We start from the raw sequence: 10,744 nt of genomic DNA, 5'->3' as shown, positions 1-10,744 counted from the left end.
AGAGGGCGCCAACGAGCTAGTCTTCAAAAACTATTAAACAAGCCCGCATACCTACCTCAAACCAAACAAACAAAGACATTACAACTCTTTAGTTCACAGTTGTGCAAGATGTTTGCTTTATTTATCTATAAATTCTTAGCAGGGATGAATTATTCTACACAAATTATTTTGTAGGTCTGTGTGCTATACAGCCATACACTGTTGTATAACAACCCCAGTAATTATCTATTTATTAAAAATCAAAGTATATTAACACCACATCGTCAAGTGAAAAACAATACAAATTGTAAGTACACATTAAACACATTAAGTAAACAAACTGTCATTTATCATTAATGCAGTGATATAGAGAGGTTATCTGTAAGCACAAGAATCTGGATGTTTTTTGATGTGTTTTACTTGTACATATAAAACCAGTTAATCAGAGGATTAAAGATAGAATGATTAACGTTAATTTAATTATTTCAATCTCAAATTTGAAGACATTAATTTGGCTGCTTGATGAAAAAGAAGACTCCGGTCCCGAATCCCATCAGGCACAAAACGACACTCACACCGAAAAACACGGCTGCAGGGCTCACTCTGCTCCTCTTATTTTCCTTCAACTCTGAAAATAAAAAAATAAAAAAATAATTTATTTGTGTATTTTGAAAATGACTGAAAATTGCATCTGTTTATGTCTAAAAAGGCCTTCTTGTAATAATTCTATGACTGTTGTTATTTAAGGTAAACATAGGAAGCCAGATGACTTTTTTAAATATAGAGTCTGCAAAGGAGGCATTTATCACAATAAACAGATATCTGTGCAAGACTGCAAAGAATCTGTTAGCAAAGCTTTTAATGTTTCTAAACTGCATTCAAGCAGGCTTTGGTTGTATGCAGGTAAAGGTGTGAAAAAAGGATTATGCTTCAGTCAAGAAAACACTGGTTTTCATGTGAAAGCTACTCAGTTTTTCTTTAGCCTTTAAAATTTTACCTACATTTGTTAACAGTTACCAGCACAGAGAACAGGAAATCATTTCCTAGCCCAAAAGCCCCTAATATTGGCATGTTGCACATGTCATCAACCAAAGCCAAACATATTTTTTGCTTGAGGCACGCTTGGACTCATTGTAGTTTTCTCCTAAGTTGTAAGTGCTGCAACTCTGCATCAGCGCTGGTGTGGAATAAGAAGAAGTCAAATGAAAAAAATCACAGAGATTTTTTCTTTGTATGTTTTAAAAATTTCTTCAGGGTTCCTTGTTTTTTTTTTAAACTGTTGCACCTCTTCCCTCTATCTAAGCTGGATATTTCTGAGCTCCAGCATTAACATGACCGAACCCTCTCATAGATCCATGCCTCCAACCAAGAACGAGGTTTACAAAAACCATATTACAATACAGATCAAGTGAATTGTGATATCACTTTTGACATGTGCAACTGCTTAGAAGGATGACAATAGGAAGCATAAATTAAATATAAGACATCAGACGGTAGATGGAGGGTTCCCCGATTCACAGAACATGAATGTTAGGAGGCTGCTTTTTGCTTCAAACAGCTTTATTTTAGTTGCTAATTTAGGATGTATGAAAGCGATAATGTTGCAGACCTTACATGTAAAAAGAAAAATGTAATCTAACACAGTATTGGTATTGCTGGAGGGTTTCTACAATTGGTATCATCACCTGATTGTCTACTGGGGAGAATTTCAAGAGTCCTTGGCTTATTCATAAAAACAGTTCAGTTCAGTTTAATTCAATTTTATTTATGAAGTGCCAAATCACAACAGCAGTTACTTCAGGCACTTTATATTATAAGGTAATAATCCTACCCCAGCTCTTGCTGATAGGCACTTGCGCAGCTTGATGCTCCACCATGCAGATATAATAGTCTCCAGGTTTTGGAGTGAACAGAAGCGTAGAAATCATGTGGAATGTCCCATCACGATTGTGACGATAACGTAAGTTTGCCACGCCCTCTGTGAGCTCCACTCCATTCTTGGTCCATGTGAAGTTGATGGTGGGTGGGTAGAAGTGGTTGGCCACACAAAAGAGTGTGTTCATCACACTAGCCTCCCCCTCATACCGGGTATAGATGTAGATGTCAGGAGGATCTGGTCAAAGAGGGACACATTTCATACTTTTAGAGCAAAATCCCCCCCAAGAAATATTACCTTGATAGAATTAAGAATATATAACAAATTCACAGATTTAAAATGTAAGACACTGACAGAGACATTTAAGCATCTAAAAAAAATGAAAATTGTATTTTCTTTTGCATTTTTTTTTTTTTTGCCAAACATTGTTGGTGCCGGAGGTTATTTTAATATTTAAACGAGACTATTACCATAAAAAAAAACTGCAAATGTGCCAGTAGAAGCCAGAGGGGCTCCTAATGGGACTGTAGCATTTTTAAATGAGTTGCTTCTCTGTCATCATCTTTCTGCAGGTTACATGTTCATCACAAAGTTATAGCAGTTAACTAAACCAAAACTAACAACTAAAACTAGGCACAAAAAACACTCAAAAATTAAAATATAAGCCAGGCTTCTGATTTAAAAATATGATAAAAGAAAAACTAAATACTTTGTTTACAAACCAACCAAAAAAAAAATATATATATATATGAGAATTTTGATGTGAGGAGGCCTTATTGATACGTTTATTAATTTCAAGGCTGAACCATGAAATAATTGCCAGAAAATTCTGAGTGTTTATTGAGCCTTCTGATGAGAAACAAATATTAATTTGCATATGAGAGTTTTCACTTGTGTCATATTTGCTACATCAGGCAGTTTTTTGAACATTTATTCCTTAAAATTATATTGTGTAATTAACTCGTAAAGTAAATAAAGGTACTAAATATAAAAAGGTAATAAATAAAGATGGGAACCGACTGCTTTTTCACTGGAAAGTTCATACGCTATGGCAGACAGACTGCAAAAGTAAAGCTTATATGGAAACAATCTAAACATTAATGGTGTCATTATTCTGTAGACATTACGTTGTGCAGTCAGCGGAGTAATAACAAAGCTAAAATGCTCTATTGACAGTTTAATTTAATCTGTGCTGAGAAGCAGAATGAGATATCCAGCAGTGCATGGTTATAATTCACAGACATAATGGGCTGGATTGAAAAGAAATGATTTGTACCTGTGCTGACCTCCAGAATATTTTCTCATTGTCACTTGACCCTCTTTGAGCTTTGTTTTTCATCATCACCAACTATGCTGCACTTTCATTTGAGAGAAACTCCAAACACTAAAATAACAGTCTACAGAGTCAGGCAGCTATTCTCTGTGAGTTTGCCACACGAAATGACACCACACACATTGCATTTGTTCATCTTATCTATAATTTCTAAGAAAATGCTGGCATAAGCAGAAGAGTTCAGTTTATGGAAGGAGACTGCCTTAGAGTAGTTTAGAAAGGCCACTGTAACACAAGTTTCAAGCTAATTTAATAGTATATAATTACTTTTCAAAGGTGATTCTGTCTCAATATATTTTTCAAGCCAGAGAGAAGGTCACTGATTAGCTGTGTAATTAAGGCTCCACCAGTCTAGCACCTGCCTGGAGCACTTAGTTTCAAAGCAGCTTGTGTAAGTAAGTCACAGAAAAGAGATATTTTAAACCCGGTATGTGCTCTCTTAATTCTTTCTGGTTACATCTGCTTTCAGTTGGATCAACAGTGTTCTTTCTTCCCCTCGATCAGGCTGAGCTAAACGAATGCTCGCAATGAAGTGTGCCAAGATCAGTACCTCGCCGTAGGGGAGCGCCGGGATCAGCATTTTTTGCTTTACCCAAAACGCTGTGACAGTGTGCAGTGCTGGCTTTGGCGAGTTCATAAGCCATTTTCTGGATGTCTTTTGCAGGTTGTGGCAAGTGAGGTAACACCCACACTACCTCTTTCTTGTTGAAATCGGCATATGCAACCACGTCGTCGTCAACAACAACGTCCACCCGCACATCATCAGATTCATAGCATCCATAGATGTAATGGAAGTTGTGGGACTGTGCTGAAAAGAAGAAGGTGCAAAATGAATACATGATGGAAGCAGTTCAAACATTCTACACACTGATTTCCCCGACCTTAACTGCAGCCAACAGGCTGGTAGGGGGTGTAGCTCTTCTACTCAGTATATTCTAGTTTGAAATAAAAGAGTAGTTTTTATTGTTGTTAATTAATGAATTACTGTCTAACTGGCTAATTTAAGTCAACTCTATGTCAAGTGAGGACACAACACTTTTCTTCTAGAGTTGTTTTGTATTCACTCGTTCTTTAGGTTTAGGCACTAAAATCGTTGCGTTTACCAAATCACTGTGTCTTTGCTTGAACTACCATATTTACTGAGCACTTCACAGGTGTCCATATGTGATTAGCTGGGAATGATAGACCTCACTCACTTTTAGCAAACCCTGGTTAGCTGTATTCCCCTGTTTCCAGCTCGTCTTATCTTCACTTAGGCTAACAGCCTCCAATCTGCTTAATCTGCTGCTGTCTCTTTCACACTGCTCCAATTGCAGCTACTTGAACACAGAGCAGAATACCTGTTCAGTCAGTCATATTAATTTCACCTGAATCTGCTGACAAAATACCTTTCCATGTCTCCTTTATTACGCTATAGGACAGTACCCTTTAATCTTTAAATGTATGCACTTTAAAGTTTCAGAGCTCTAATGAGCCATCACATTATAAATACACTTAGCACAGTGAGTGCACTCAGCACTAAGATAAATATATTAACTTGAATTAAAATGTTTATTTTACCACTCTGTGCACTAAATCAGCTGATTATTAATTTTCTGTAGCATTAATTGCCTGTCTTATTTGCAACAGTGTTGCATTTTACCATTACATTGTTATGTTGTTCATCACCATTTTCTCATCATTATCTGACAGTGTCTATGGTTGGGGCAGATCAGCGTAGGCTGCACTCACAACGATCAATTTTTGTAAGGAAAGAGTCATGCGACGTGTCAAACACCCCTTTTCATGAGTATGCACAGAACCTGAAGCAGAAAGCAGAAAGCTAAGGAACACTGTCATGGCACACATTATCTCCAGTTGGGGTTTTAGGTTTGGTCAAGCCACTAATGCATACAGAGCTTGGCTGTGCTGCACTTTCTTCACAGTACAACCCCTCAGGCTACCGGCATGCACTCCAATATGCTGACATAAACAGAAACCAGCAGCCTGTTATCATTTGGTAAAATTGAGGCATTTGTTTTATTTCAAACTTTAAACTCAAACAGCATTTTTCACATTTTTTTTTAAAGGTGAAAATATATAACGATTCCATTATGACAGTTATTCTAACCTTTCAACTTGAGCCAGGCAGACATATTGTTTGGCTGACGTTGTGTGCAAATACTGGCCTGACACAGATATACATGGATATAAGTGCTGATATGATAAATTGCTAATGTTTTTTTTTTTTTTTTTTGCAGAACACAATGCACAAAAACATCAAAAACATCACATTTTATCTAGCACATTTCACCTTAGTGTCTGCAGGTAACTAAATATGTAACAGAAGTGAACAGAAAGTGGTGTTGTGCCTAACTCTGTCTTCATTTACCATTTCATGATAAAGTGCTAATAAGCTTAGGAAATCATACCAATGATTCTGTCATTTTGCCTCTGTACACCACCACAGTGAAGATGTCACTGAAGCGCAGACTTTCAGAATAAATTCAGGGCTTTACAAAAAGAGTAGCATTAGCTGTTCGGGAATTACACCCTTTTTTTATACAAAGGCCTCCATTTTTATTTAGTTATGGGCCTGGTTATGGTTGTTAGGTGAGTTGGTAGCATCTGTATTGTGAGAGGTACAAACACAATACAGAATTTTAATCCCCTAAAATCCTCTTTAAAAATTCCAGAATTTCAGGCGCTACTTCCAGCCAGCTATGTAATGCAATAAAAACTGTTGAATGTCACATTGCTAAATGTCATTTAAATGTACAAAAGATTATTTTTGTAAGCACAAAGCAAATGTAAGAATTGGAGTCGACATCTTGATCTAACAGTTTGTAATTTTGTCAATTTTAAAACATCAAATTTAACTAGCACTGGCTGAGCTCAGATTACAACAAGACATTCCAAACTACTCGCATTTTACCATGTGACTGGTGTTCAGCAAACATTTCCTGAGAAAGACATATTTAAATTCAAGTTCTTGTTTTTTCTTCCTCTTGTATTCTCACCTACTGTAGCACAGCTCTATAACTAAAGTAGACTGATGTTGTTGTTGTTTTTACCTTTTGTAATCCTTTGCTAACTGTGGCTGTTAAAACATGTTTCATGATGACCACCTATACAGCAATACCTGCAACTTAAACAACAAACATCTACACTAAGTCATTTTTAATTCTGCAGGATACTTCCACTTTCTCATAGCTGAGCTACTCACAAAAAGCCAAGTGACAGTCGTAGCCTTACTTGGTATATATCCACAAGCAGCTCCAGCACTTAAAATCAGTGCAATCACAGAAAGAGCCATCCCTGTTAAAAGGCTTGTATCTCAGCAGCAGCTCCAAAGATAAACAGCACGGTGTGCAGCAGCCAAGCAGAAAGGATTACACCTCTGTATTTGGGTAGAACAGGAAGTTATGGGCAAGCTCTGTAGAGGGCTGAAAAGAGTCAAATTAGAAGTGAAACTACAGCCAAGCTGTCACATTTTGTTTCAAGCGTTATAAGAATTATGCTTGTTTTTTGGCAGTTATATCCATCCATCCATCCATCCATCCATCCATCCATCCAGATAGATAGATAGATAGATAGATAGATAGATAGATAGATAGATAGATAGATAGATAGATAGATAGATAGATAGATAGATAGATAGATAGATAGATAGATAGATAGATAGATAGATAAACACATGTATTGTGATTGTGTATTTTTTTTATTTCTAATTGTTTTGTTGTATTTATTGTAGCCACACCGGATAACTATATGTTATTGCTATATTCTAGATGGGTATTAGCTGAACTCAGGAGGTTAAAGCTTCCTCCTTTGGATGCTAATCATGAGGACTGCAGGTGTTTCCTGTTGGCAGATATTGATTTCGTCTGGCTTCCTCTTCCTCCTCGGACAGTCGTTCTCATACTGTTTCTTGCCTGGCCTCTGTCACTTGTCAAAAAGAGTTAACATCCCCTTGGTCTCTATTTTGTTTTACATGAAAGAGTGACAATCACAATCTCTTTTAATCTTCCCCCTAAATTTATTTGTGTTTTCATTTTCAAAATGAAAAATGTTCAGATAGGGCGTCGTTGTGCAGTCACCTGTCATTTCTCATCGTGTGAGTCTCATTAACTGTCAGGTTTACGATCTCAGGTCAGCTGCACTGAAATCTCAGCAGTCTGGATCTTATCGGCTCTCAGTTTTGTGAAGTCATAAAACCACAGTCCCTGTATTGTTCACAAACTCCCTTCTTATTTCTCTTAGTGTTTAAAGTTCTTCCAGTAGTTATAACAATTGCAACAGGAGAAGTTAAAAAATGCTGTTGGATGCTGTAGATGATTGATGGTTCTGGGGAAAGAAAGTTTATGCAGTACACCAAAAAGACCACTCAGAAGCAACAGGCACGTGGGTCTTTTTGAAAGGTTTGGATTTTTAAAAAAAATAGATACTTATGTAAATGTTAATCCGAGGTATCAGGTTCAAAAAATAATGTTCTCAGCAGAGTAGAAAATAAGAGAGTTGAGTTAATGGGAAAAAAAAATGTCTACGGTTGTAGTTTTAGTTTTAGTCATATCCATATCAGATATCATGATAGAAAAGCAGTTTATTAGAGAATGCTGCTTTGTATGCTCAGTCACAGATGTGTTCAGCGTGCCCACATGTAATAGACTCTCAGACTGAGCTCATATAAGGTTACATGTTTATGAATCATCTTAATCTGATCATTTTACAGCAGTGGTGTCACAATAGATTCTATTGTGTGAGTGCGGGAAGAAAGCATTTCCATGGACACTACTTGTTTTGTTCAGCTGTTGGAATTTTTAATGTCATAGGAGTGTCTGAAAGCTTTATCGTGTTGCAAACTTGAAGCAGAGGTGATTTATTGCAGTTTGTTTGATACCTATCACTAACTGGATGGCAGCTGGAAGGTATTGTGTTTCTCAAATACACAAAGCAACATTGTGACAGAAGTAGATTGTTAACATTATCTTATAAGCCACACTACGGAGAAATATTTACCCTAAAAGGAGCATTATTTGATAATACCAAGCACCAACTTCATGAAAATCTCCCACAGATTTCCAGTCAGATTTGAGTGCAATGGTGATATTTTTGTCATGAATCACTGTGCAGCAGGCAGAAGTTGGACCCAAAATGCAGGACTCAGACTCAGGGGATGAATTCAAAATCACAGCTTTATTTGCTGGTCACAGAAAACGAGCATACAAAACTAAACTAAACTGGGAAAATATAAACTCACACTTTGCAGAGAGGCACACCAGAAAACACACAGCTTGAGGGACAACACGACACTGACTCAGAGAAACACAGGGTTTAAATACAATGGGAAGTAACGAGGGGAATGAGACACAGAAGGAAAGCACAGCTGGGAGAAACCAGAACTGACGAGACAAGGGAGCAAAGTAGGATACACTCACATGAGACACAGACCTTCAAAGTAAAACAGGAATTAGCACAGATGCAAACTAGACTAGGGGAGACAGAGCAACTAAGAAACACAGAGGGCAGCTACCAAATACTCAGAACTAAGCAGAATACAAGAAAACCAAACTAAGACACTACACTAAAGAATAAGCTGGGACAACAAAGAGAACTAAGAACATAATACAAAAAAACTCAGAAGCACAAGAAACTCAAAACACTGGGTCACTGACCCAGGACCGTGACAATTTTTGTTTCCTAGCCAGGAACTGCTTTACAATTTCCACAGAACTAGTAACAGAGATTTATTGTGTTTATTACTTCATTCATGTACTGCCTGTCATTAACAAGAAGTCAATATCATTGGCTCTAAACAGTAAAAAAAACATTATTCCTCGGCGTTGTCATATCTTTCCAGTCATGTTGGACTCATGGTTGACTTAACCTTACACTGACTACAGCCCAAAAACAGTATTACCTTAATGTATTGAGATTTGGAGCACACAGTTCACGTTAGAAATGTATTGTGCCTTTTATTGCAAAGTTTAGAGATATATTTCACATACAAATGCAGAATTCCAGTTTGTCACACCTATGAAACAAACGAGATTTCATATTACACAAATGAACCGCTAGCTACAGTAATTTAAAAAACTAAGCAAATAAGGAAGTAGTATCTACATTCTCATTTAATGAGGCATATAGGAGATTAAATGGTTGGATAAGCAAAACTTACATGTAACCAATTCTTAATGCATAGCATTAGCACAAATGCATTTTACATCATGAGCCAGACCAGTGAAACAGCCCTTTCTGTCACTGTAAAGAAATTTAGTTACATGTTTAGTCCTTAAAATATCTGAATGTAAGACAAATAATTGCGATTTTAGCAGGAAATTTCCAGTTTAGCTGAATCCCCTTCAGTTATTCTTCCTGACCAAGACTCACTCAGAGATGGACCCACTTGGTTATAGTATTCCCAGAGTATTTTAGTGTATTTATTGTAATATTAATATTTGGAGTCCCTAAAATTGCTATGCAAATTACTCCAGTGGATAATATGAATAAAAGAACTTTTCCATCATTTATTTGTTTAAATTACTTTGTTGTGTTATGAAAGACCATGTGGAAAGTCTATCGGTAAAAAAAAAAAAAAGTTGTAAAACTTTAAAACTGAAAATACAGTTTAAAGTCAAAACATATGTCTTTCCAAAGCTGTCCAGTGGGGCCAGATTGGAGTCTTTGACAGGTCAATCCTGGGTCCCAGGATTCTGGTCGTTTGGACAAGAGAAGTGTAGTCAGATGATAACAAAAAGAGGTAAAGTAGTCAGAGCTGAGGGGATCGAACTACCAGAATGTGTGTGTGAATGTGTGTGTGAATGGGTGGATGATTGTGTATAGTGTAAAGCGCTTTGGGGGTCCTTAGGACCAAGTAAAGTGCTATACAAATACAGACCATTTACCATTTACCAGAAGGCAACATTGCAGACATAGAGAACAGCTGGGGATCCCACATGGGAACCATGAAGAGGCCGCTAGAAAAGCTGCAACCACCAAGTACCTGCAGAGGGTCAGGCAAGTCTTGAGTAGTCAGCTGAACGGTAAGAACACGATCCGGGCTATCAACACCTACGCCCTGCCCGTGATCAGGTACCCTGCTGGGATAATAAGCTGGCCAAAGGAGGAGATAGAAGCCACTGATATCAAGACCAGGAAGCTCCTGACCATGCATGGAGGGTTTCACCCCAAGTCCAGCACCCCGAGGCTGTACGCTAAGTGGAAGGAAGGAGCCAGGGACTGGTGAGTGTTAGCACCACGGTCCAGGATGAGACAATAAACATTCACGGATACATCAGGAAGATGGCCCCAACTGACAGCGTGCTCAGTGAATACCTCAGGCAGCAGAAACACAAGAAAGAGGAAGACGAGGAACCATCATGGAAGGACAGGCCCCTGCACGGTATGTACCACCGGCAGATAGAGGAGGTGGCTGACATCCAGAAATCCTACCAGTGGCTGGACAAAGCTGGACTGAAAGACAGCACAGAGGCACTAATCATGGCAGCACAAGAACAAGCTCTGAGCACAAGATCCATAGAGGCTGGGGTCTATCACACCAGGCAAGACCCCAGGTG

The 10,744-nt window shown here is 37.9% G+C and overlaps 1 protein-coding gene across 1 annotated transcript; it reads right to left on the bottom strand.

The window, feature by feature from the left end:
• Positions 1-97: 97 nt before the first annotated feature.
• LOC146710006 (H-2 class II histocompatibility antigen, A-U alpha chain-like) lies at positions 98-6,572 on the bottom strand. The gene is made up of 4 exons (XM_085457245.1): positions 6,423-6,572; positions 3,739-3,996; positions 1,811-2,092; positions 98-607 (listed from the first exon to the last, which is right to left on the bottom strand). The coding sequence occupies exons 1-4, from the start codon at positions 6,481-6,483 to the stop codon at positions 486-488; spliced, it is 723 nt and encodes a 240-aa protein (XP_085313371.1). The 5' UTR covers positions 6,484-6,572; the 3' UTR covers positions 98-485.
• Positions 6,573-10,744: the final 4,172 nt, after the last annotated feature.

Source organism: Copadichromis virginalis, linkage group LG5, assembly GCF_057382275.1.
Source record: "Copadichromis virginalis isolate Kocher_CV1m ecotype Utaka linkage group LG5, C_Virginalis_male_GT1.1, whole genome shotgun sequence".
NCBI classification, from domain to species: domain Eukaryota; kingdom Metazoa; phylum Chordata; class Actinopteri; order Cichliformes; family Cichlidae; genus Copadichromis; species Copadichromis virginalis.
The sequence above is the reverse complement of the archived record's forward strand: the minus strand, read 5'-3'. Positions and strand labels throughout refer to the sequence as shown.